The sequence below is a fragment of the Halichoeres trimaculatus genome, unplaced genomic scaffold, assembly GCF_033239565.1.
Source record: "Halichoeres trimaculatus isolate MK-OKI-2021-1 unplaced genomic scaffold, fHalTri1.1 fHalTri1_scaffold_23, whole genome shotgun sequence".
NCBI classification, from domain to species: Eukaryota; Metazoa; Chordata; class Actinopteri; order Labriformes; family Labridae; genus Halichoeres; species Halichoeres trimaculatus.
In genome coordinates, this window is record NW_027437201.1 from 14156826 (window position 1) to 14183941 (window position 27116).

Below are 27116 nucleotides of genomic sequence, written 5' to 3' on the forward strand. Positions count from 1 at the left end.
AAATCATACATATATAACATAATAAGGAGATCAAATAAGTGCTCAAAGTAGATGCAAAAAAGGAAATAATAAGAACTGGATACAGCTCTGTTGAGCAACTGTTTGTAAGAATTTGATCTTAATCCTCTCATAAACTCTCTAATATGGTTTTGGATTGCTTATGCTAATCCAAAGGGGGGATCTTTAATTTACAAAATGCAGGGGCATGTCTAATAGGGTGATGCGTAGGCGCTTATTTTAGATTCCCTTAGGGGTGCACCCAAAATCCCTAACTATAATTCAGAGCTTGTCTAGACAGAGGTAGAAACTATGTGGGCTATTTCCAACAGGCTGTAACTTTTTTCAACATTTCCTCTTATTAGTGCATTCAATTTTAGAAAATTATCTTAATGGACACGTACATAGGAGGATACTCAGCCCATGAAATTGCAAGTCAGATCCTGCACACTAATAGTCAAGAACTCAGCAATCTGTCAGAGCCAACGTATTGGCAATAGATGAGATTGTGACAGTTATTAAAAGGCGCTGACTCATATAATTTTTTTTTTTTTTCAAATTAAGTGTTTATTAGGTCAAACATATTTTTTAGGTCTTTTCAGTGTTAACCCGGAAAATATTTAAACGTGGACAATGTTGTGTTAACCTAAAGTAAAAAAAAAAAAAAAAAGAGAGAGAGAGAAAAAAGAAAAGAAAAGAAAAAGAAAAGAAAAGGGAACACTGGAAAATACTATCTTCATGGTACTGGAATGCCAATAGTTGAAGCAAACAAGATGCAATAGAAACAATTTTTGTGTTTTGCACACATATGACTCACACCACTCCTGCAAAAGTCAAAACCAGTCTGGACATGTCCCTTGTAGATAATTAATGTCAGTTGTTTTGTACAACAGACTGCAGTGCCCTGCTTCTACTGCATGGTACAAGTAAGTGCTATAACTTATAGCATTTAATATATGCTAATTATGTAATATAGCATCAATATAGCATCTTCACCTTCCCTTGAAGGGAAGGTGAAGGGTTTATGTTGACTTGGATGGTTTTTCTGTGAGTCATGACACCACCTGTCTGTGGTGAAAACGTGGCATTTCAGTAGACCACTGAACAAAAACTGTGACCACCTTAGACCACAGTGACCAGAGGTGGTAGAGAATAATCAATGAGTGGTTTAACCCTGCAGGATGCCAGTGGGTGGATGTGCTGTGGTGGCAACGAGCCTTAAAGGTTAAAAGTAAAAATTTAGAAAGGATTATCTTAGTGGCATCAGGCCTCAAAAAGCAATGAGCTCTCGGTCAGTGGAGAAATATCAACAGATATTTGTGCAGCTTAGTGTTCACATTAAAGAAGTACATTATTGATAGTGCTGTGTCAGTGTCTCACACCAACCAAACACGGCTGACAACTTCAACCCACACCCAGGGTGTTCCCTCACTTTGGCTGCAGTGATCTTCTTCCATGGCTTCTCATACCTCTGTGACGCTGACGACAGGCAGCTTTTCCTGTCTTTTCTCCCTGAGGAGACAACTGTCTTAACTTGGATATCAGTGTGTCTGGCTGATATCTCCACATGGATGAAGGAATGTCACCTTCAGCTAAATATGTCCAAAACTGAGCTCGGTGTCCTCCCAGCATATCTCCAGGTTCAACCACAGTCCAGTGTCCTGCTTGAATCCGTTGAACTTGTGCCACAAACTCTAACAGAAATCTGGGTGTCATGATGGATAACCAGCTGACCTTTAAGGTTCATGTGGCCTTGATTGCACAATCTTCGATATGATCTCTATAACATCAGGAGGATCAGACCCTACCTGACATAACAGGCAACACAGCTTCTGGTACATGCCCTTGTGATTTCATGCATCAACTACTGCAACTCTCTAGCAGTCCTCCCTCTGTGTCCATTTGAACCACTGCAGATGGCACTTTTAGGACATTTAGCAATGATTATTGAATGTTGCTGAAGGATGAACAATATTGGTGATGTTGATTTTTGACTGTGGTTAGCTGTCGCTACATTATATTAGATGGAAACAAAATTAAAGAGGTACTCCTTCTGGCACTTGACACCTGCAACCAAATAACTTGTAGCATTTTGTTGCACTTGAGTTTTCCCTTCTTTCTAAATTCTTGCTTGTGTTGTACTTGGCTCTAGACAAACGCGTCTGCTAAATGAAATTGTAGCTCTGAAGAACTGTATTCAATGTGTAGTTAATTGATACAACTCAGCTAATCGTCCCAATTACTAAAATGTACCTCAGGACAACAGTCTATCTAGATGCAAGGTATGGTGTGCATGTGAGAGGTCTTACTTCATATTACCCAGTCCTAAGAAATGTTCCAGATGAGCCCATAATGGCACCAACAATTACACTTATCTAACTGGAAGTTCGTGCTATCGCTCCCATAAAGTCTCATAAACAGAGCAAGTGGGATCAGTAAACAGATTGACATTCTGTTTAGAAATGAAGTGCTGTTCTTTTGCTCATAATAACATAAGTGTATGGACGAATTTAGACTTACGTAATATACAAACAGTAGAGCAACTATCCTGATTGGCTACATGATTACTGCTTTATTGTATGAAGAGGTGCTCTGAGATGAAGAGGTTAAAGTACGACAATCTTTTTTTTAATTCTATACAAATACTTAAGGTTGTGATTTCAGCTTTTATCAACCTGGGGACATGATGATTGAATTACCTCAAAGATTTATAACAAAGCTCTAAGAGTGAATGAATATAACATTAACAATCTTCTCATAATACTTACAAGTATGTTACCAAGCCAAGCTTCTTTTCCTTCACTCAGAAAGTCCTGTTTTCCACCATCCTTCATTTTCTGTGTTCAGTCTCGTGAAACTGAGGCAGCACATCATCACAGCACAATTTTGATTTCCTCCAGAGTTTTTCACCTGCAAAAATCCCCTCTAAAGACGATTTACCATAGACAGTAAGTACATTTTTTGGAGTGAATGCCATTTTGATTCATGGAAAATAGAAGGTAGCTGAAAGTAAAAACCCAATGTTTGGGATTTAAGGGGGTTTCTATCCGACATAAATGCCACTGAAGCCATGGAAAATGAAAATAAAAGGAATGTAATAAGACTACAATTTACCAGAGGACAATTTCTCTGTAAGAGTAGTTGTTTTATTTCACGTTACTACCATTGTTACAAACGGTGTCTATCTATCTAAATATGTGAGTACCATTTTTTTCAAATTTGATTTAAAAAAGAGAAGTTTTATCATTTTTTAAAGTCGTTGAAATATGAAGGACTACATTTCCCATAATGCCTTTTGGCAAAATGACCGTAAACAAGAAAGCGGAAACAAAAGGGGTTTTTATAAAAACACAAACACATCCCGGCTGTCGAAGTACTCAGGGAATACACTACAGTCACTGACTTTTTCTGCAATAATATCACAGTTTTAGAAAGAGCTTTGAGGTATTTCAGCTTCAAACAACACCGGTAAAAATGGCTCTGAAGAGAATAAACAAGGTAAGTTTTACCGGTTAGCTGCGGTTACCAGCGAACTGCGGCTAACTGGCCCAGCAGAAGCTAACATCTGAATTCGATTTTCTTATACAAATTGTTTATTAAAACAGAATAAAATTACTTCGCGGCTTTAGAAACAACGGAGTGACATCTTTCTTACATTTCTGGAAAACCCCACTCGTTGACACATTCCAGGACAGATCAATCAGCGGTTAATAACTTCAAAGTTTCGAGCTAGCCAGCTAACAAAACCCAAGTTAGCATTGTAACTAGTTCGGCTGCTTCGTTACGATCTGTCACATTTTCTTAGACTGACATCCGTGAAATCTTTGCCCTACGTGTCTCCATGTAACCAGAAAGCCTTGATAAAGTTGTTGTAGCATTGTTCTGTTACCTGTAGATAAATTCTGTTTCGAATCATAACTCACATCGCTTAATTTCTGACAGTTTTTACGAAGTTATGCCATCAAGTCATTAGTCATGTCAGTGGCATCAGTTAGGAGCAATGATAATCATCAGGCAGGTGCTAAGCGATCCTTTGGAAACGACACATCTCTGTGAAGGGCAGATAATGTGAAAGGAAAGGGTGAATAATAATATCATATATTCAGCTAACTCGTATATACTCTCTAAACTTTATGATGGGTGTAGCTGCTCCAAGTGAAGATCTAGAAAGCTCTTTTCACTTACGCCACTCCTTGCAAACCAGGAAGTAGGTGGGGGTAGGGGGGAAGTTCAGTGGAGGAGGACGGAGGCAAAGTGTAGCCTGCATTTAAGAAGTTATGTAAAATCAGTACATCAAGTAAGGGTGTCCACTAATCATTACATTATTCACGTTCCTGTCATTGAGCTTTTTTTTTGTACATATTATTTGATTGGTGGATTTTGAAGTCTGTACTTTTACTTTCTATTTCAAGTATTTGCAGGAAGTGTTGTACTTTGCTATGTTTTACACAATATAAGTTTCTTGGGAAAAACATACTTAAAATATCTTTAAGCTTTCCAACAACCATAGGACAGCCAGCTGACTGAATGATGTCTACATTGCCAAAGCCTCAAATCTGTGAAAAGTGGTGTAGTTATAGAGAGCTCAAAATCAATAGAAACAAGTTAGAAAAATAACATATTTTTATTAATTTGTAAATGTCCTGCCATCTGATGAAGTAGACCTAGAGATGATTCCATATTTCTACTTCATTTACTGAAAAAGCAGGAACTTGGAAACTCAAAACTATAAATATTTAAAGCATTAGTTACTACTGCCTTACTCAGAGGCTGTTTTACATTTGTGCCTCTTTTGACCATAACTAACTACATTCTTCCCTCTGTGAAAAACAGGAACTTCAGGACCTGCAGAAAGACCCTCCAGCTCAATGCTCTGCTGGGCCAGTGGGAGATGACAGTGAGTACATGCATGCACTAACACAAATTATGTCACAAATCCACTCTTGAATATTTTCTACTGTCCCACCGACTGTGGACCATTTTATGCTGTCAAACAAACATGGTGAAATATGCCTTCTCAGAGCACTGCTTCAGTTTTAGAATGGTTTGGATAAATCTAAAGAGCAAGATACTAGCACATTTACACTAGTCTTGTACAAAGACAGCAACAATATGTTTTTTCATTTTTTTTGAGAACAGCATGTGCCGAGTATTTAATAACAATAAGGACTATTTTTAAAAACTAAAGTGAAGAAGGAAACATGTAACATCTATGAATGGTCTGCTTTTTCTTCTTATCCTTGTCATTTTCAAGTTTCAAAAACACAGATAAAATCATCTACAACAGCACAATAAAATTCTGATCGAGTTGTGACACTGGCAACAGGTGAATAATGTGTCTGTTGAGTGTACCCCTTACATTCTCTTGTGTCTCTCTTTGTAGTGTTTCATTGGCAGGCAACCATAATGGGTCCGGTGAGTATCACAGCATCATTCAAAGCTTTCAACCCTCTCATATTGACTCCTGTGCCGTTGCTGCATCAGAGAAACATTGCATTTCAGTTTTCCTCTTGTATTGCTTGAGATCAGTGCGTAAAATAGAGGTTGACATGCATTTGATTTTGATTCAATTTGAAAAAGATGCATTTTTGTCTCATTGATATAAGTGTTGTATGCCCTGAAATAATGTATGTGATGTCTTATTATCAGCTTGACAGTCCTTACCAAGGAGGTGTTTTCTTTCTCACAATCCACTTCCCCACCGACTACCCGTTTAAGCCACCAAAGGTAAGAGTCAGTGTTGTAACTCAAAGTTTTGTCTTATTAGGGTGATTTATCAAGGAGTCACAAACCCACAGGTCAATCCTACCTGGTGGGGGTAGAGCAAGCCATTACAGAATCAGAATCTATTTCATTTGCTGAACTATCAAAAGTAACACTATTGCCCGTTTCTAATAAGGACAAATATCTGTGTCCTTGTACACTCATATTGCTTCTCACTTTTTAACTTCTTGAAATAGTCTTTTGGAATCTCTGTTTTGTTGCAGGCAAATCTAAAAAATATTTAAAACTGAATCATGGCCACAGGATAGTGCTACATTCTTCAGCATGTTATTAATAACACTGCTGCTGTGTCCCTGGTTCTGTACTAAAAACACAAACCTTGAGAAGAACATGCAGACTTATTTTACAGAAAAGAAACTAAGACACAGAAACACAAAACACCCGCAAAAACTCTTTGGTTTTGGTTACTACATAACTCTGCACAAAAGGGGTGCCAGCTTGATAATCCCAGTGATGGGCAGACCTTTTCTCCATCTGTATCCTGTCTATCTTGGGCGGCAGGGGGCTGCTTTGAAACTTATCAGTAGAAGGTGTAATGGATGGGTTTCTTCACTGAGCTCTCATCTTTCTTATCAAAGAATAAGTACCTTGTGTTTGTCTCGAACAAGAACACATAGTATTTTGGCCTGTGTTTGTTTCCTTATTGATAATTTGTTGTTGTTTTTGTTGTTAATAACTCATCATTTTTCACTGTACAGAAAAGCAGAACACATGACACCCTGTGCTTTGCTATTTGAACATTATTTGGGTGAATAAGATGATTCTTTTTTATCTTTCTGTTACAGGTAGCATTTACAACAAAGATTTATCATCCAAACATAAACAGCAATGGGAGCATCTGTTTGGATATCCTGCGTTCACAGTGGTCTCCAGCACTTACAGTGTCCAAAGGTAATCACAAAGTCCTGTTGGCACAAACAGCGAACAGGATTTAAACCTTCCAGTATAGCCTCTCAGTAGTTAATGTAAGTTATCACTGATTTTCAGTATGGTTTCTAATGTGATGTTTTCATCTTCTTTTTATTGCAGTTCTGTTGTCTATATGTTCACTGCTTTGTGATCCTAACCCAGACGACCCCTTAGTTCCAGACATAGCACAAATCTACAAGAATGACAAACTCAGGTTAGTATGCTCACAGGCTCATTTAACTCTGTTATAAACTAGTTTCCACTTTATTTCTTGTCTTGTTTGTACCTTTACTTTTATTCTTATTCTTATCAAACCATTGTATGAAGTTTGTTTATTTTGCATCATCAAAGATCAATTCATGTGTATTTTGACTGTGATAACCACTCCACCAACTCATCTCTTCTTCTGTCCCCAGATACAACAAACTAGCAAAAGATTGGACCCAAAAGTACGCCATGTAAAGAAAAGAAATTATCACAGATTAATACAAAAAAGAAAAACATGCTGAGATTTTTTTCTCTTTTTTCCTTCTTTTTTAAAGTCACAACACACTGTAAATGAAAGTTTGGAATCATATTGTAATCTTAGATAATTTTAATTAAACTAAAACTAAACTGTCATCAGCTTTATTCTTAGTCCATGACGTACGTTACTTGTTTTGGAAAGCTCAGAGGATCTTCAGAGATCATCTAAAGTCATTGAAAAATCTGTTGACATTTAAATTGTGGCATGTTGTTTTTACATTGAGGATATTTTATTTAAAGCACACATTCCTTGCTCTTAGAATGATTAATATTTTAAGTTAAACTTGTGTATTTTAGGCTGTAAAACACATCATCTGCTTGTGACTAACAAGCATTTTCTTTTATAAATGACCTGAGTGGTTGCTCAGCATGATTTTGATTCTGATTTAAAAATTGACACAGAGAAGAGTCTGATTCAGAGCATATAACAACATTGAACCCAACCTGAAATCCAGATAAACTAGACTTCGGACTCACTCCGTATACTCTGAAGAAAGAAGTTGTTTACAAATGAAAGCCCTTAGTTTACCAATCTGTGCCCATGGATCACAAATCATCCGGCACAGATTATGATCAGTGCACACTGAATTAAACCCAGAGTACAGATTTACTCATGGCTCCATTTCATTGTCTGACCCCAGAGGCAGCCATGAACACGCTTTGATCACAGAAATGGGGCCCAAAGTGCAAGCTTCAGAAATCGGAACGTTGTAAAACTTCTTCATTATACGACCCAACTGGACATGAAAACTTCATCTTGCCTTTGTTAGTGGGTGATGGTGGGTTTGTTTGAGTTCTTATACATTTTGTAGCAAGTTGAATAAAGAAATGTACTGTTGCATTTAAAATGAGGAAATGGGAGCAATTACAAGTCATGTATAACTGTTCTTCATCTCTTATTATTATCATTGTTTTATTATCATTATTATTAATATTTGTATAGTATTAAAATCCTCTGGAACTCTTATTATTGCTTTTCTTTGATTCATTTCAATAAGAGTCATCACAATATGAATCTGTTATTGAAATAATGTATTCTTTCCCTGTGAGGATATCTCATGTTGGCTATAAAGGTTGGTGTTACACAGGCACAAAGATCAGATTTCCCTTTTCTGACTTTCTTTCTTTGCTGTAGAAAGGGTAAAAATCATATTTTTGCTCCTGTGTTATCATTCTCTGATGTGTATCCCCAAGGCTGGCGTGTCATCTTTTGTACTGAATTAAAGAATGGTACCGTTTTTTGTCACCTCTGCTCCTCAGCTCAGTTTATTTGAAGGTTGGTGAAGTAACACAATGACAGCCAATGCTACTTACTTAGGATTGACATTTTATATCTTACACAGTGTATATACCTCATGCCAGCACACCGAGTATAGTAACAACAGTGGAAGAGGAAAACAAGTGGCAATGGCGCTCCCTACAGGATACATATTTCCTTGCAAGGATAAATGGGAATGGGTAAAAACAAAAATGATTATAAAGAGCTCTAGAGCTGTAATACACGAGGCTGTAGCATCTATATAATGCATCAGTTAAACCATGGTCAGCTGTCATCACTGAGATTACACAGTACAATCACAATGCCCTTCTTTACCCAGGAGTTATTTCCCAGCCAAGAAATGCAATGATACTACTTTTCAAAATTGTAGTTCTTCCACTAGTGTAAATAATTTATGCCAAAGAATTCTTCCTTCTTTTTCCATTTTCTTAATTTCAGCACTGTGATTTGTGTTGAGAATGAAAATCCATTTATGTATTCTTGATTTTATTGGTTGCATTTTTAGCTGTTGCTGCTACTTTAAAATGTACATTGATTCTTCATTCTTTTTTTTTTTTTTTTGAGAACTAAGCTACCTTTATTTAAAAAAGATTTTTTTAAATGATTGATTTCTATGAAATAATATCTTAAAAAGTTATTTCAAATGGTTTAGTATATCATTGGATCACCGTTGGGTTTTTACGTCTTTCAATGAAGATAATAAATCAACCTGCATGGTATGGCTTTATTGTATAGTCTGTGTCCCACACATAAAAGATAATTTCCGGATAGTTTGATTTGATTTATTTTTTCCCCTTTCCTTGACAGTCTTGTCTTTGTTTTATATATTTTTTTTGTTAAATTTTGGATTATTTTTAATTGAAGTTTTTTTTTAATAATTTCAGCGGAAGCGGAAGTGAAATCTCGAAGACCTTTCCCGCAATGCACCGCGAGAGATTGAAGGCGCCTTCTGCATGTCAACAATCAGTTGAAGGAGCATTTCTGGTTCAATCAAAATCACCTTATGCATGAATAGGATAACACTCCATTATTTTTGGACAATACATTTGTCTCCCCCTGCTCTGTTTGTCGATCTTTAACCGCTCAAACCCGCAGCATGGCTCCGTTCGGCTTAATGTCAGCAGGCGTTAGCATGTTGGCGAAGTCCTTCAGTGTCTTCTCATTCACATGCTCTCTGACCAGGTAACTACCTGAAGTTACTTTACTGCAAAAATAATGACCTTTAGTTACTTTACTGCATAAATAATAAGCTGTAGTTATTTTACTGCATCGATAACCTGAAGTTACTTAACTGCATTGACAAACAACCTGAAATGACTTAACTGCAACAGCCAGCTCAAGTTTACCGAATACCCCGCCTATTACTGTAAGTTATTTATTGCTACAGGATTAAAAAATGAAGTCCTATTTTATTCTGTTTGATATTGATAATAAATACAAACTTGTATCGAAGTCCTGCTGTTGTTATCTTAGTTACATAACTGAATGAACTACTAAGAGCTAAAACTGTACTGATATGTTTTACAGTTAATCTACTTGCTATATTATTGTCTGTAGTCATGCTGTCTCTGAAAGGTCATTTTCTCAGGGCTAGAGGTGACTCTTACCTATCAAATACTGTTTGGAATTAAGGTAAAAAAGAAATAGAATTAGTTGAGGATATTATAACAGTTAAAAGGTTGCTTTTTTTGGAATTTGCACCTTCCTTTGCTCAAAAAGTCCTATTTCAAGTTGAAACATTATAAAGGTTATTAATGTGGTTGCGTTGGTTTGGTTCATTGGGCTATCAACCAATGGGTTAATTTGCTAGTAAATGTGACTCAAGTAAAACTTAATTGTGAGATCAATTCAATACTTTCTCATCTAGACATAAGAAATGTGAACAGTCTGACACTGTTAGTTAATATAAATCTTCTTTGTGCTGCAGGTGCACCACTGTCCTTCCAGCTTCATTCTTCAGTCCAGTGAAATGTCTGACTTCTCAGACCAGCGGCCCTCCAAAGAGACCTCTGAATGGATACATGAGATATGTCATGCAACAGAAACCAGTGGTGATCAGACAAAACCCAGGTAGGTCTTCAACACTTAGTTCTGCTATAAAAGGACGATGAAGAAGGTAATTTTCAATTAACTGCTGCTTCATGAGCCGTCTAACAATAGCCATGTCATATTTTTCCTCTTAGATATCAAATCTGTGGACGCCATCAGGAAGATCGCCCAGGAGTGGAGAACCATGAGCCCAGTTCAGAAACGGGTATTAATTTTTACACTTTTCAGCAGTGTAAACTGAAGGCGTTTAATCAAAATTTTGTCAATACTTTAATGACCTGATTTACAAAAGACTTTATAGATTTTGCAGATCTTAAACTGAAGAAATAACCAGTGCAATGTGTAGATAGCTGTGTAAAGACTATTTACTCTGTACTCTGTTAGCCTACAGTTTGTCAGTCATTTAAAGTTTGGTTGTCTGGTTTCTCCCTTGTAGCCATTTGAGGAGGCCTTTGAGCGGGCCAGGGAGCAGTTTAAGGTGGACCTGCAGCGCTACAAGGACCAGCTGAGTCCAGCACAGCTCCTGTCACAAGCCCAGGAGAGGAAGATGAGACTGGCCAAGAGGAAATCCATCCGCAAAAAGAGGGTAAGAGATATGACTTATTTTGGGGATTTAAGACCCACTGCACTGCTAAGCACTAAATTTAGTCACTCTTTCAATAATAATATTGGTTTTTCCTGTGTATGTGATCTAGGAGTTGAATAGCCTTGGGAAGCCGAAAGGCCCACGCTCCCCTTTCAACATTTTCATGTCTGAGCACTTTGAGGAAGCCAGAGGGGCCAACGTACCGGTCAGAAACACACACATCTCTGTGAAAAATCATTTAAAGGGACATTTCAGACTTTTAAAGACTGGATGATGTGATTGACACTACATTTGATCTGTTTTCAGGCATTAAGTACAGGTTATGGTTGACAAAGTGCAAGTTTTTTTTGAAAGGTACAATGAAAGTGATTTTTTTCCTGCTTTTCAGTCACTGATTTTATATTTTGCTGCTGTTTTATCCAGGACAAACTGAAGTCACTGAGGATGGACTGGAGGAATCTATTCAAGCATCAGCAAAACGTTGGTGCCCTTGTGCTTTAGTTTTATGATCTTCATCCTGCTGTATAACAAGAACATTTACATTCATCCTTTCCTCTGTTTCCTTTCTCCCAGGTCTATGCACAGCTGGCCGAAGATGACAAAATCCGCTACAAGAACGAGATGAAGTCTTGGGAGGAGCACATGGCTGAGATCGGACGAGAGGATGTGATCAGAGAGAGGACGCTGTCTGCCCAGAGAAAGGCCACAGCTGCCAAAGCCAAGCAAGCAACTAAAAAGACCACAGCTAAAACTAAAGCTAAAGCTAAACCAGTGAAGAAGGCTGCAACAAAGTCCACCACGACTAAGAAGACAAAGAAAATTACCACTGCAAAAACCACCAGGACTACTTTGAAGAAATAAGATGTGTTGGTCCACTGAGTTTAGAACGAAAAGTGTTAATGACAACTAAAGAAAAAGTGAAAGGCAGTGCTCCGTCTGTTTTTTCTCTGACTTCAAAGTGAAAATTTTTAAACAGGAGGTTGCACAGAGCCAAAGCTTTTACCAAAATCAGACAGATCCTTGTACAACTCCCAATTAATGTTTCTATTCTGAGGAATGTAAACAAAACTCTGACTTAGTAAGAAAATTACTGATCTTATGAAATGTAAGGGTTTCATGCCTACACACCACTGAGAAGCATTAAACTGAGTCTGAAGCACTGATATTTTTTCATCCTGATCTGTCTGCAGTGTCTAAAAGGTTTCATAGCTCTGAGTGGAACAAAAGATACTTGAGAAGAATATAAAGGTTACTGCTGCCGTCCCAAAAACGTAAAAATTGATGGAAAGGAAAGGTCAGGTGTAAGTCTGTAGTTGTCAAAAAAACCTTTCAGGAACATAGTACATTGGTCCAACTCTCAACACTGAACTGACTTCATTTGTTTGTCTGCAGCTTTGTAGCACATTGTCTCCTCCCAGAGATAAATCTTTACAGAAAACAACAAGAAATGTAAAGATTTGTTTCACAAAAGTGTTGTTCTTGAGTAGCTTATCGCTAGTGTTACAGCAAACTGTAGGTATTTTTATAGGTTTGGAACAAGGTGTACCACATGTGGAAGTATACAGCTATTCAGCATCCTTGGTTTGAAGATTTACTTACTGCACTTCCTGTAAAGATCAGGGAATCATGATCCTTCAGTGCATCCAGCTGAATCTGTCAAATCTGTCTCCATTAGTGCAGAATAAGCTTGTACAGTGGCAACCTCAAACTGTGAACACCCACCATTTGTCTATCATGGCATCAGTAACATTTTGACTGACCTTTTGTATTTTGAAGATATCAGAAGTTCATTGTTATGCATTGTACCCGTCAAGCTTTGTATGAGTTGCTTTGCTCTGTTAAAACTAAAAAAAAACTGAATTAAAAGTTTTTCTTTTTTCTCAAAGCATCTCAGTCTGAGTTATTCTCACTTCCTTATTTATCTCCTTCCTCTTTCTGACGCTGCACATTAAAATCTAATTGTAGTAAGAACACAATGAGATGATAACAGGAAAGAAACAGTCTCACAAAAAGATTAAAAGTGTTGAAAATATCAATGTATTGAAGTTTGTCAAGCAATACAAAAGTTACAAACTCAAGCTGTACATCAGTGCAGTAACTGGTTAAACAATCTAACATTAAGTTAATAAACAGACATTACACACGCACCAAATAAAAAGGAGCTCAGTTATAAAAGCACCTGTAGTTAAAAATACAGTCTCATTGCTTCACTGGAGCACAATTAACCTTTTATCATCTAATGAACTCAGATGAATGTCTTCCTTGAACTTTACTTTTTAAAAGTGGAGACCCTTTAAACTTATCACGCACTAATCCCAATCAGTCAATCTTAAAGTTACCCCTTACTACTGATGTGCTTCTGTCTGTGGACTCCATGGGCTGTACATAGGAAGTGTATTTAGCCACTGAGATGTTGGTTTGTGAGCTACATTCTGAGAGCCTCTAGTTCAACATTGGGCGTATCTCGTTCTTTTCTCAAACAAAAAGTACGTCTTACTATCTACCCTCACCAGATAGGGGCTAGATTGATCAGATTTGAATTTAAACAGAAAGAAAGAAAGAGTCTACTGAGTGTAACCTACATAGCTGCCAGAATAACCTCACAGCAGAGGTTTTGATAACAGATATTACACTAGCTTTCAGGCTGATGTGTGCACTAACAAAACTGTATCAGAAACACAACCTTTTGGCTTAAACAAAGCCATAAGACAATGCTGCATATGTAAATGTGCCACCAGTCTAGTGCAGAATGTGTATGTGCACAGGAGCATGTTATTGTCTATAGCTGCTCTGTGCTAAACCTCAACCACAAGAGCAATCTAACAGAGAGTTTGCTACTTGGAGGTGGAAACTTCTGCTCTGCCTGCCTACAGTGATGTCACATTCATGTATCAAGGCCCCTGTTGCTTTGACAGTGAAGCTTGTCTCAGTAAAGCCTGGAAGTCTGGAGATAAAACCAGTTTGTGGTTGACGTTTCCCAACACCATCATGTCTCCAGTTCGGCCGTCAGACAGACGCACAGACACAAGTTGCTGCAGGAGAAAGAGGGAAAGATTGTCTGAGTGTAATAGTAAAAAAGTGTCTTTTTAGTCTTTAATCAGGATGTTTATCCATGAATGAAAAGAATAAATAAATGGCCACCCCTCATAAAGCACCATCAGTACCTGCAGGAAGGAGAAGGCAGCTCCCTCTGAGACATCCATGACTACATCTCCCAGCTTCAGCTCCACCTTCCCGGACCTCCTGATCTGCAGTTTACCCAGAAACCCCTCAGGGAACTGTGACAGCACCGGACAGCCCTCCTTCCCTGCTGCCTCCTGAAATGATGCATACACACAAACCTCTTTTTATTGCATGACTGTGTTGAGTGTTAGATGCTACTTTGACAAAATCACAGATGTAGTGTTTCTTCTGTTAACCCACATGTGCTTGTAGATATGCAGGCCTCTTGTCCTCTGCCTTCCCCTCCTTCTTGGCAGGTTTTTCTGTTGTAGATCCAAGTGCAGCGTCGACCTTCTGCCCGGATGCTTTGCCCGGCATACAGTCTGGAAGCTGCATGAAGAAGAGCTCCTCTCTGCCGGACAGGCTGAGATCCTGCAGCAGCTCTGCCAGAGGTGGCTGCTCTTGTTTGGGCAACTGTGCAGCGATGTGGCTGGCTCGACTGTGAGCTCCACAGGACGGAGGTCTGAACAAAGGAGGATTACCTGGACCTGCTAACAGATGACACATGTGAGCTGCAGCGTATATACTGAACCTGGAGTTTCATGCAGCAGAATTAATTGGGTGCTGCTCTCACATGTGGTGGATCTGATGGACTGACTCAGAGGGAGCTGGATCGGTTTCAGTTTTACATCATTCCTCAGACCTGGATCATCTATGAACTGTGGATAGAACAATTTTTGTGGTTTGTTTACATCGTAACAGATCAAAGTTATGGGTATTGAGGATGTATTTCACTGTTGCAGACTGCAGACGGTGCTGAAAAACTCACATCATCTCTCTGAAGTTTAGAGAGAATCTCATCTTCGTCCTCCTCAGACTCTGTCTTCTCCTTCTTCACCTGTTTACACACAGAGGAGCTGGAGGAGTCGTATGAGTCTGCAGCACCACGCCAACCTGCACAGAGGGACAGGGGTAGATTATTTACCTAGACATGAGCTTTGTTTCAGATTGAGAGGCAGAAACAGAGAGTTGGTGCACCTGTCTTGCGGATGGTATCTGCAGGACCCTGTTCAAAGATGGAGTGAGACTGGATGGTCTGAGGCCTCTCTCTTCTCCTCCCTCTGTTCTCTCTCCTCCTCTCATCTCTGTCTCTTCTCTCTCTTTTAGGAGGTGCACGAAGTTCTTCCTTCAGCCTGATGAGAAATCAGACATACTATTCTGAACAAAAACATACTGACGGACAAAAAATGTACTCGTGCTGCTGCAACCTTCACTCACTCGTCTTTGCTCTTCCTCACGGTGTGGATGTTTGGCTCAAAGGTTTTCTTTGAAAAAGAAAGAAAAAGAAAGAAATGTACAATATTGGTCAATCCAACTTTTATCTTCATGAGGATTAAAAGAAATATTCTGAAAAATAATAAACCATCATGTGAAATGCATTGATTAAAAAGACATTTATTCAAAAAAGTAGTGCACGGGTTTAACTTTTAACTGACTTTGCTGTTTTATCTTAATATACTGAGTTACTGAGTCACAGACATGCACTACTTGAAATTATGAAATTATAGTAATCTTGTGAGACACTGTGACTCATTAAAATCTTTTCATTGAGGGAATTTGATGCCAATTCGTGCTGCTCTGGGCTGTCGGTCATTACCTTTGGTTTCTTAATGGCTCCTCCCAGCGTCAGGTCTCTGGTTCTCAGGGACGTGAGTCTTCCAGGTGGAGCTGCACAGGGCAGGCCCCTAACTCGCCCTGGGAGTCCTCTGCCCGCCTTGAAGCTGAGCCCGGCCCCGCTGCTGAGGCCGGAGGAACCGGGGACGCTTCCTTTCTCCCCCTGGTCTGTCATGTTGTGGTCTCCGGATCCCCCTCCTAGCCTTCAGATTGTGGTTGCAGGTGAAGCATCTTTGCACACAGTTTGCTAATAATGCTGCAGGTAGGGTCAGTCCTGACGCGTCTGGAGTTCACTTTGTTGCACCCCTCTCTTACAATGCCTCCTATTTCCTGTGCAGATGTATTCCTTCAGTAACACAAAGCCAAACACAGCTTCAAACTCTCCACAAAAAAGCTGACCCGCTTCTTACCCTCCATTTTGTTAGCAGCAGCGTCACCACAACAAACTGCGCCACATGCAGATCTGCGCTCACACTCGGAAACAAAAACTTCAAGATGAAATTAAAAATCACTGATCAGTAGGTAGGAATTATTCCAGTCCATGCATGCTCAGTTTCCCTCCTGAGAGCGTTGCACACATAACTGTTCATCTTCGGTTCATCTCACTCGATCTCTGCGGAGTTTCCTGTCGATGTTTGTAGACACACAGGCCTGCACAGCTGCTGTATCCGACAGGAATTTCAACAAAATTATGTTAAACCAGAATCAAAATACCCAAAGCTCCATTTAGCGGTCTGTTTCTCAGTTTAAATATGTCTACTTCCCGTTTGTCTGCATCGTTGTTGTTGCTTTTATTAGTCTGGGCCACACCACGAGAGGGCGCTGTTTCTCTGCTGTGACAAACAGTCTACATTGACGATGAGACCTTTCTGTACAGTCTATGGATGAGACCCACAAAATCAAATAAAAATAAAATTTAATTAAATTCATTAAAGTGAAGTAAAATAAAAACATAAAATTTAATTAAAATGATAAATTTGATTAAAAAAAGTAAAGCTACCAAGAAGAAAATTAAAATCAAATACAAGTGTCATAAAAACATTAATAGGACATAATAACAATGATAATAAAGTATTAGTTTTATTGCTTCCTAGAGTACCCCCCCCCTTGTGTAAACTTCATCAGAAACTATGATAAATAGCGATAATCGTCTTTATATTTGCTTGTAGTCTTTATATCTTCTATCTCTCAAATTAATGAATATTTTCATCATTTCTTTCTTTTTTTATCCTCTTTTATTTATGTCTCTATTACTGTAACATTTTTGCTTTATTTCTACCACACCTATCTTCATGCATTATATCTCCCATGCAAACACAAAATTGTAATTATTTAATTACTAATTGAACATGTTTTGGTACAAGTCCATAATGAATTCATGAATAAAATCCCTAAAGGGGTGGAAAAGAAAAGAAAAATATATGAACCTCTCTGCTATTATGCCCTAACCTCTCATTTATTCAGTGCTTCTCTGGGTGTATTATCAACATCTTTAATTTTCTTTTCTGTGGATTTTTTTTTCTGTCCTGGGAACATCAAATATACCTGTGAAGTCACTTTGACACTAGCTAATGAACTTTTTAAAGAATCTTCAAAGTATATATAAAACAAGAAACAAACTATTCCTCTGGTTTGTTCAACTAGAATAATTTTAATTGTTCACCAAAGTTTAAAAACCAGGAGACCCATAATTTTCCATCAGTTAGGCAGCATATCACAAATGAAGTCTGTGGCTCTTTACTGCAGAGACAGATTGATAACAATCAATGAGTCTGTTTTATCTTTTACATTTTAAAGTAGAGTAACAAGAGGTAAAACATTTTTAAAGCACATTTTATTGAACAAAAGACAAAGTGAACATTGACAATCAAACATGTATCACAGGGATAGCAGCTGTTATACTCCATGACCCTTGTGATATCAACCTCTGAAGCTCTGTGTGGTTGTGTATGAGTGTGTGTGAGTGTGTGTGCGGGCGCTCTAGATTAGATAAAGTCAGACTTTGATTTGTCTGTGACTCTTATCTTTTTTTCACAACATAACTGAGTTAAACTTTGATAACTTTTGCATGATGGACAGTTTGTCTGGTTACATACATACTGACTGCGTTTCTGTCCCCCTCGTTGGGAGTGTCCCTCCTTTGGTCTTCCTCTGTTTTCACTATGAACTTCGGCTTAATCAGCTTTATTGTGTACTTTTACTCTCAGTAGTACTTTTTAATAGTTAAGTAATTAGAACTTTTACTTTTATTGAGGTATTTTCCATATGAGGTAAAATTTAAAGTAAGCAGATGGTTGGCACATATAAAAGTGAATGATTTTGTAAATGCAATGGGTTTAAATAGACAGTTGGTTATAAAATTATAGCATAAAATGCTCTTTGAATTTGGAAGTTGCACAACTTTTTTCCAATATTTCAAAACAAAAAATGCAAAAAGAATTTCACAGACATTATTTCTATACTATTCAGTTTAAAGGACCAGTCTCTATTCCAGATGTTTCCTCCTTTAACACACTGAATCACAAAGGCATATATTTCCTTCTTTGATATCATATCTACATTAGGCATTCTCTTTATAATAAATAAGATAAAATAATATAGCTTATGTTTTCTTTCTTCAGAATTTGGACTCCTTGGTGTCTTTGCCCTTTTGTTTGCTCTTTTGTTTCCGGCTCTTCTTGCACATGCTGTGAATCATTGTGATGACGAACACCAGGACCAGAAACCCGACCACCGCTGACAAACCGATCACCACGTTTTTATAAGGATTCTGTTGAGCTGCAGAAAAACAGGCAACATGCAGAAAAACTCATGAGCAAATAAGGCATAGCTTTAGGTATTGAGCGTGCAGAGATCAACAACAATCACCTCTCACACACTGATAATGTGACTTTACAGCTGTTAGATAAAATGAAACAGACTGAGGGGATAAGCTGTAAATGTCTCCCTTGTGAGATTTAGTGTTCACTTTTAAAGGAGACTGGTTTACAGTGCTTCGCTATAATCTCTTCACAATGCTGGTACTTATAAGTTTTAATATTTCTTTTTCCATATGGGAAATGCTGAAGCTCCCGCAGTTATTTTGCTGAATGGGTTATTGCTTCCTTATCAATCCTGCCAGCACGAACAGTGAGGCCCACCTGGGGAATCACCTTTAGATTTCCACTGCAGGTTTGAACTCAGTTCATTATTATCAAAACATTCTGTAACAAAACTTTTTTTTATTTTACTAAAGTTAGTCCTTAACACCTGACTCCTGCCCCTTTTTCTATCCTTGGTAATAATGTTTCCTAAGAACCCTTTCTGGACCCAGCGTCCTCAATGAGACCTCACAATTGTCACTTGAATTCATCTGTATTCTTTACTCACCTGACTTCCTGCCTCCACATGCAATGGGTAGGAAAGATCTATCATCCCACTTAAACTTAGACAGAGTGGTATGATTTTCTATTGTATTTGTAGTATTTTACTTTGGAGTTTCTTACCCTGACCGTCATCCTCTCCTCCCGTGTCCTTCCTGGGAACCAGCAAGTGTTGAGTGTTCTTCAGATGCCCGTCGTTGATTTCTGGGTTTATCTTCAGCAGATGGCACATCAATGGGTAAACATCAACCATGTCAAACGGTCCCACCAGCTTATTAATCTGGAAGTCTGGTCCCACTGCCCTGAAGATGGATTTCATGTCCATGACTTCATTATCGAAGCCGTGCTCTCCTTTGTTGGTGTTCAGTGGTAGGAACTGAACGAAGAAAGAAAACATTTCAGATGAATCATGATCATGCTAGATTTACATTTCATTCAGCCTGTGGCCCACAAAATAAAAGTGCCAGAGACCAGAAAGGAAAATGTGTGTGTCTCACCCCATTCACAACGTATCCAGGATCTGCGATGAGGATGAGAGGCAGGAGTCGAGGGTGGTCCCTGTAGTGCAGCCTTTCTGGCATCTCCTCTCTCTTGTACACATGTAGGTGAGGATGACCTCCTTTCAGAGCCTGGTACACCGTCTCCAGCTTCCCCTCTTTAGGAAGCAGCATCCCTACGGGACCATAATCCAACAGCTGGAACTGAATATCCTTAAAGCTGAAGCCGGGGATCTTAGAGAGGATGATCTTCTTCACTGCTGCACCATGAAAGATCTTTGCCATCCCGTGATCAGAAGTAATGATGATGTTGAGCTTGTCAGTGAGGCCGTGGGCCTGGATCTTGTCTCGGATGTAGCCCACTGTACGGTCCACTTGGCGGACCATGTCTCTACATTCTGGGGAGTCTGGTCCAAATTCATGCCCGGCTAAATCTGGTTCCCCAAAGTACAAAGAGACAAAGTTCAGGTCCTGTTTGTGGAACCAATCTCCAATCACCTTATCAATGTTCAGCCTCCATTCGGTCTCATTGGCATGGTTGTAGAACGGAGGCTCAACCTGGCGAACCCTCACAAAGTCTCCTCCGTACTCAGGTGCTGTGCCGGGGAAATGGAGGGAACCAGCCTTCAGACCCTGAAACAATCAAACAGGATTAACTTTAACACTCAGAAATATAACAATAAGAGACTGCATCTAATCTTTGAGGTGGAAACAAAGAACCTGTCTCTGTGCAGTTATCCAGATCGGTAAGCTGCCGTTGTCCCAGTAGGAATCCACAAACTGAGTCTGATAGTACTGCTTCTTCTCCTGAGTGGTTGTGTTGAACCAAATGTTGTGGATGACGCCGTGATTTTCAACATGACGACCTGTTGGAGCAGGGGGGTTAGGATCAGGCACATAAGCTTGGAAAACTGCAGATTTGATGAGTCGACAAAGCGTCTCTACCTGTCAGCATTGTGAAGTGTGAAGGGCTGGTGATGGTGAGGAATGGTGGTGAGACGTACTCTGCCTTCACTCCATCCTGGGCCATCTTATCCAGGTTAGGCGTATCGATGTCTCGGTCGTAGTCCCAGCGAAAACCATCAAAGGAGATGAGCAGCAGCTTGTTTCTGGTGCTCCCTGAGAAAACAGAGTCCTGTGCTGGGGCAGCAGCAGAGGGAGGGCTGACAGTGAGGCAGAGGATGGTGAGGAGCAGCAGCATGATGGAGAATTCAACCTGCAGCTTAGCTCTAAATGAAATAATCTTAAACCTGCTGAAACAATCCTGGATGTTAGGGGTCTCTGTAGTTCCTCTCCTCTAATAACAGCAGAATAACAAACATTACCCTGTGGAGCTGTACACAGTGTCAGTGGATACACCCCTCATTAGTGTCTGTAATAGATTGGTCGTCCTTACTGAGCCATAAACGAGATAAGTTTTATAACTTTATTAGGGTCATACAGAGCTGTACAGGTGTGTGTGTATGATTGAACATGTGTTGGGAATAATTTCAAACCCTTTGACCTTATGATGTGCAGATGAACTACAGAGAGGAAGCTTCCTTTCAGCTCCTTGAAATATTCATGTTAAAAAAAGGAAAGTAAAACAGAATCATATTTTCCAAAATTATGAAACTTATAAGGTGCATCTCATAAAAAGTTTAGGTGTCTGCAATTATGAGTGAATAAAAGTTAAAAGTGTGCTTCTCTGCTGTAGGTAGAATAACGTAGTCCTTGCAGACATGTCTCATCTCTTCAAAATTACAAGTATAGAAAATATACCTGCAGACTGAAAGACACATTGGATACAGTCTAACTTCATGCTCAGCTTCACACAACCTGATAGAAACTTTACAAACACAACCAAGCATATCGCCCCTTTCACATTTGGATGCAGAGATCTGTTTCCTCTGCAAGTTCTGGCAACAGAAATCCTGCTGATTAACATAAGAAAGAAATGAATAGCTTTAAGTGAAATGTTGCATCGCCATTGGAAATAGTTAAAAAAGTGTATTTGTGGAGAAAACAACTTCCTGCTTGAGGAATAAGAGTCAGAAACATGAAGACAGGTTGATAAGCTTGTTTTTAATTTCACATTTAATTTTTTTCAAATTTGTCTCGCTTGGAAGCAATTTTATATTCCCAGTTTACAATAATGTACTTTTCTTGTTACATACTTGATGTCAAATTTTTGTTAAGTTATGTGCACATATTTGGAAGAGAAAACTAAAATATAAGGAAAAAGTACTGCAAGGAGTCTAACTTAGTCCTATGTAGGTGTTATAAGATTGATTTTGTGGTGATTTTTCAGGGTATAAAAAATCAAACTGCCTTTACTCTGTTTTGACTTGTTGCTGGACATTTTGGGTAAAGATGATATAAAAGGAAACTGAAAGGATGAAGCCGTATTTGGATCAAATGATTTTATTTTACAGCTGAAATAAAACAGGTTGTACACTCACTTGTCATTTATAAGAAACTTTTAAAATATTCAAATACATCCATAAATTATCAAAACACAAAGTTACTAAATACAGAAATAGCCTCTAGTTTGGGAAATATACAAACATCCGTGTCATCCTAAAAGCTGGTTTGTGTTTCGTCCTCCTTTTCAGAAGCAGTGTGTTTGGATTTGTGGCTGAGGAGAAAGTCAGAGAGGCGGAGTCAGTGAGATTATAGAAATAAGGGGCAGAGTAACTGAAGGAAATCACATTTTTACTGCATTTTACCTTTTTTCTTTTCTGCTCCTTGTAAACCCAGCGTGAGAAACGGTCACGATGAACACGAGCATCAGGAACCCGCTTACTGCTGCCAGAGCCACGACCACCGGTGACATGTTTCCTTTTTCTGAATCTGCAGAAAGACAGCAGCAGAGATGTTAGCATGGAGTTCAAGACGTGGGTGTAATGAACCAAAAGTCACGCTGTGGGAAAATGTGAGATTGGCTCTTCTTACTGTTGTTGTCTTCCTCTGGGTTTGTTTTGGCGACCAGCATGCCTTTGGTTACGTCCAAGTGTCCATCGTTGACTTCAGGTGTTATTCCTATGAGGTGGCACATCAGTGGGTACACATTTACTGTCTCAAAGGGCTCAAACAGCAGGTTTTTCTGGAAATCAGGACCCACTGCCCTGAAAAAAGGCTTCATGTCAATTTCTTGGTTGTCGAAGCCGTGCTCTCCTTTGTTGAACTGCACTGGGAAGAACTACAAATGGAGAGATGAAAAGCAAGTTAGGTTTGCTTAGGATTGCACGACCAAACAATCTTAAAAAAAGCAAAATTTTCACAAAATATAAGCCATTTTTTCATTATTATTACTAAGTTCCTGCATGGTATGATAACCCTTGACTCAACCCTTAAAAACAGAAGTGTGGACCAAACTGTGGCAGGAGGTTGCCAATACTTCTTCAAAACTTTTTTATTTGAGTAGTAAAATTTAATTTCCCATTTTAGCTTTGCTGAAATTCATTGAAATCCTGAAATGTGGGATACTCACCCCATTGATCACATATCCAGTATCAGCGAAGAGGATGATAGGCAGGAGTCGAGGGTGTTTGCTGTAGTGCAGTCTCTCTGGCATTTCCTCCTTCTTATACACATGAAGATGAGGGTGGGCTCCTTTCAGAGCCTGGTACACCGTCTCCAGCTTCCCCTCTTTAGGGAGCAGCATCCCCGTTGGACCATAATCCACCAGGTGAAACTTGATATCCCTGAAGCTGAAGCCTGGGATTTTAGAGAGGATGATCTCATTCACGCCTTCGCCCCGCAGGACTGTGGTCATCCCATGATCAGCAGTGATAATGACATTGAGCTTGTCAGTGAGGCCATAAGCCTGGATCTGCTCACGGATGTAGCCTACTGTACGGTCCACTTGCTTGACCATCTCCCGGCGCTCTGGGGAGTTTGGTCCATATTTATGCCCTGTAGAATCTGGTTCCCCAAAGTACAAAGAGACAAAGTTCAGGCCCTGTTTGTAGAACCAATCTCCAATCACCTTGTCGACGTTCAGCCTCCACGCTGTCTCGTTGGAATGATCATAGAATCTAGGCTCCACTTGCCGAACTCTTACAATCTCGTTTTTGTAAGTGGCTGCCGTGCCGGGGAAATGTAGAGAGCCAGCCTTCAGACCCTGGAGGAACAGAAAACAAAAACAGGACTTTGGAGTTTCCCTGAGCTGATTCTTAAAACCTTCTTCTTAGCCTCTTTTAGGACTTGTACAGCAGACAAAATCTCTGAACAAACCTGTCTCTGAGCTGTTATCCAGATTGGTAAACTGCCGTTGTCCCAATAAGAATCTACAAACTGAGTCATGTAGTACTGCTTCTTTTCCTGAGTGGTCGTGTTGAACCACATGTTGTGGATGACGCCATGATTCTCGATGTATCGTCCTGATGAAAGAGAAGAAAAAGCCTCAGAATGAGTTAAGGCCTGTGTCTACTGAAAGCATTTTTGTTCTGGAAGAAAACAAAAGCTCACAACATTAGACTGCTGCTTCACTCTGCAAATAATGTCTATCAGCCATTTTCACATTTTGTTTGTGAGTTTTATGAAATAATGAAACAAAAAAAATGAGGCATTCAAAACAGACATAACAGTCATTCAGAAAAGAAGTGCGGAAGGAAGCACTTGGAAATTGCATTGCAAGAAATGTGGACTCAGGCCCTTAACTTTCAAAATACTTGTTTGTTGAACGGTTAGATGGTTAGATTGTGGAGTGGCTATGTTCCTTAAATCTACATTTCTAATCTGTATCAAACTGTTTTCTACACTTGCATGAAAATATCTGTTTATGCAACCAAATAACTAAACAATTTTCTGGTTACTGCCTGCTTTTGCTCTCTGCATACACTATTTTCCTGCAGATTTTTACATTTTTATGCTGATTTTTATCCTTGAAATCTTGCACAAGCATTAATGTTTCAGAATGTGTTGTAAGATCCCCACTGATAAGTTTGTCTGTTTCTATCCGTACTTTGCATTCAGCATAGATAAGGCTATTTTCTTGCTTTGTTCTTATCGAAGGAACAATTACCTTCTATTATCAAGCCTCTCTCCATCTTTTAATGCAGTTACTTGTTAACTTGCATAGTAACTCTTTCCCTGCCTGAAACTGAACACTTTTCTTCTCCATTTTATGTACCCTGTCACATTTTCACCCTGTATTTTCAGAGCAAACCTGAAGCAAATATTCCCAAAGTACCTGTGAGCAGCGTGAAGTGTGTAGGGCTGGTGATAGTGAGGAACGGTGGAGTGACATATTTTGCCTTCACTCCGTCCTGGGCCATTTTATCCAGGTGTGGAGTGTCCACATCTTGGTCGTAGTCCCAGCGGAAACCATCGAAGGAGATGAGCAGCAGCTTATTCTTGGTGGAGGTGGATCTTGTCGTTCCCCGTGGTGGTGCAGCAGCACAGGGAGAGACGCCGATGAGGCAGAGGACAGCGAGGCCGAGCAGCAGCATGGCAGATAACTTACCCCCAGACTGAACTCCTGACTTCTGACAGTGCCGACTAACAGTCTGAGAAGTGATCCTCAGGTTATCTGCAGCCCTGAACTTATCTCAGATGATCTGCCCACACACAGAGCAGTTTTAAGCAAAAGAATAAATATGATGGCTCTTTTTCATCTGAGCTCTGCACATCAGCTGATCTGAGGCAAATCTGACTGAGACAGAGGCAGATTTACGCAGAGAGGCTGAGATTACACTCCACTTTATCTGTGCACACAGCGAGAGGCAATGCAGCATCTTATCTTATCGCCTCATAAAGACATTAAACGAGAAATCTTACACAACTCTGTCCTGGAGGTTTATTACTTCAGTGTATAACAGAGGGTCAGTGCAACTGCCAAAGCATCACCAAGGCCTTATGATTATCTGCAAATTATAAAGCTTTATTATGTGTATAATAAGACTATTGCTCAAGCTGCTTGGAGCATTAAGAAATCATCTGAAGGGGTTTTCATACTAAACAAAACATAGTAACTTGGTGAACAAAGCTAAACCTAAAAAAAAATCATATTAAATAATTTAATCATATTTTTTATATATTTTCCAAAACTTCATTTTTTTTCCTAATCTCAAGTCAGATCACAAAAACATCTGTATCATCTCTTTGCCTTATCATTTAGAAATATTCAGATAAGATTCTGAGATGAGGATATCTTATCTTGATCCACCACGAGGAAAACACTTTGCAGCTTTTAGAAAGTTAAAGAGGCAAGAAAAAACTGCCTCCAAAGGAGCTCAGCAACTCACAGAGAAATTTACAGCCAAATGCTTTGAAGAGACATGAAGATTTAAAGTTAGTAACAGATAAATAAAGGAGGAACAGAGAAAGACAGGAGCTCAGTGTGTCAGGACTCTGTCAGAGTTGTATATGATCTGACACAACACTGAGCTCCCCAGATATACGATTCAATCTGACACAACCTCAGTCTTTGTTTAATCCTTTCAGTTCCTGTCTAAAACACGAACACCTGAGGGGCTCTTCATTAAAAGATGTAAATGTCTCTCCTTCTCTTCCTCCACAGCTGTCCATCACACACTGACAGAGAGAGCGTTCATTCCTCCTCTGTCTCTACCCCGAGGCCAGCCCGGTTCAAGGCTGGTGTGTAATCTTGGAAAAGAGATCACAGTTGGCGTTCATGCAACAGGAAACAATCCCATCCATATGCATGAGGAGACGGTGGATGGGGGTTCGTTGTAAGGTTTCGTCTGTTGGGACTGACGGAGACTCAAAGAGAGGAATCGATGGGGATGGCCTGTGACTGACCCGGTTATTACTGAGGAGGTTTATGTGCTGAAGAAGACTCCGCGCTTACTCTCTCTGTATGAGGTAAACTGATCCCTTCTTCTTTAAATAATTATCACTTCAACTTGTCCTTTACTCTGCTTGGACAGTATTTACTCAGTTGGCACTCTCTCTTAGGATATTGGGCAACAGATACAATGAACAGTAGGAGCTCTGCCCATCTATTGTGAATCCAATGGCTCATGAGAAGCTACTGGGGTTAAAAGCTGTAGTTGTGATGTGAACTGGAGAAATAAGCTGTTCAGCTGCAAGAAAACAGGTGTGAAGATACCTTTGAATGTTCATGCAGAAGTAAGGGGTTGACACTTTTCCATCACGGAGAGGCAGAATCCTGAAAAAGTCCTCTTCCTTGCAATTTGAGGAGATGAACATTTTCAGGTTTTAATCAGTAAAGTTTCAGGTCCTGCACTTTCTGCAGCTCTCACAGTTTCTCCTACAGTTTTCTGAATGATATTCCTTGACGAAAAGCACAACTTAGTGTTTTTTGGGGGAGACTTGTAGTTAAG

General features: G+C 39.4%; 5 protein-coding genes across 6 annotated transcripts; 2 read left to right on the forward strand and 3 right to left on the reverse strand.

Moving 5' to 3' along the window:
* The first annotated feature begins 3304 nt into the window (after positions 1-3304).
* LOC141784712 (ubiquitin-conjugating enzyme E2-17 kDa-like) lies at positions 3305-8182 on the forward strand. Its single transcript, XM_074662554.1, has 7 exons — positions 3305-3495; positions 4831-4894; positions 5381-5412; positions 5647-5724; positions 6567-6672; positions 6811-6904; positions 7107-8182. Exons 1-7 carry the CDS (start codon positions 3472-3474, stop codon positions 7150-7152), a joined length of 444 nt encoding a protein of 147 aa, XP_074518655.1. The 5' UTR covers positions 3305-3471; the 3' UTR covers positions 7153-8182.
* A 1210-nt stretch (positions 8183-9392) lies between these two features.
* On the forward strand, positions 9393-13014 carry tfam (transcription factor A, mitochondrial). Its single transcript, XM_074662520.1, has 7 exons — positions 9393-9676; positions 10422-10564; positions 10678-10748; positions 10980-11129; positions 11239-11334; positions 11553-11609; positions 11703-13014. Exons 1-7 carry the CDS (start codon positions 9591-9593, stop codon positions 11988-11990), a joined length of 891 nt encoding a protein of 296 aa, XP_074518621.1. The 5' UTR covers positions 9393-9590; the 3' UTR covers positions 11991-13014.
* A 143-nt stretch (positions 13015-13157) lies between these two features.
* LOC141784700 (DNA-directed RNA polymerase III subunit RPC4) lies at positions 13158-16791 on the reverse strand. 2 transcript variants are annotated; one of them, XM_074662538.1, is made up of 8 exons: positions 15949-16791; positions 15570-15616; positions 15330-15484; positions 15121-15245; positions 14926-15010; positions 14553-14839; positions 14294-14446; positions 13158-14161 (listed from the first exon to the last, which is right to left on the reverse strand). In XM_074662538.1, exons 1-8 carry the CDS (start codon positions 16138-16140, stop codon positions 14021-14023), a joined length of 1185 nt encoding a protein of 394 aa, XP_074518639.1. In that variant the 5' UTR covers positions 16141-16791; the 3' UTR covers positions 13158-14020. The 2 variants fall into 2 exon arrangements, with proteins under 2 accessions (XP_074518639.1, XP_074518638.1); XM_074662537.1 differs by having other exon boundaries at positions 14553-14842.
* Positions 16792-18582: 1791 nt separating this feature from the next.
* LOC141785464 (ectonucleotide pyrophosphatase/phosphodiesterase family member 7-like) lies at positions 18583-21025 on the reverse strand. The gene is made up of 5 exons (XM_074663794.1): positions 20770-21025; positions 20545-20690; positions 19825-20457; positions 19457-19703; positions 18583-18743 (listed from the first exon to the last, which is right to left on the reverse strand). The coding sequence occupies exons 1-5, from the start codon at positions 21023-21025 to the stop codon at positions 18583-18585; spliced, it is 1443 nt and encodes a 480-aa protein (XP_074519895.1).
* Positions 21026-22383: 1358 nt separating this feature from the next.
* LOC141785465 (ectonucleotide pyrophosphatase/phosphodiesterase family member 7-like) lies at positions 22384-25259 on the reverse strand. The gene is made up of 6 exons (XM_074663795.1): positions 25001-25259; positions 24043-24188; positions 23297-23929; positions 22759-23005; positions 22533-22650; positions 22384-22441 (listed from the first exon to the last, which is right to left on the reverse strand). The coding sequence occupies exons 1-6, from the start codon at positions 25257-25259 to the stop codon at positions 22384-22386; spliced, it is 1461 nt and encodes a 486-aa protein (XP_074519896.1).
* Between the last annotated feature and the right edge of the window lie 1857 nt (positions 25260-27116).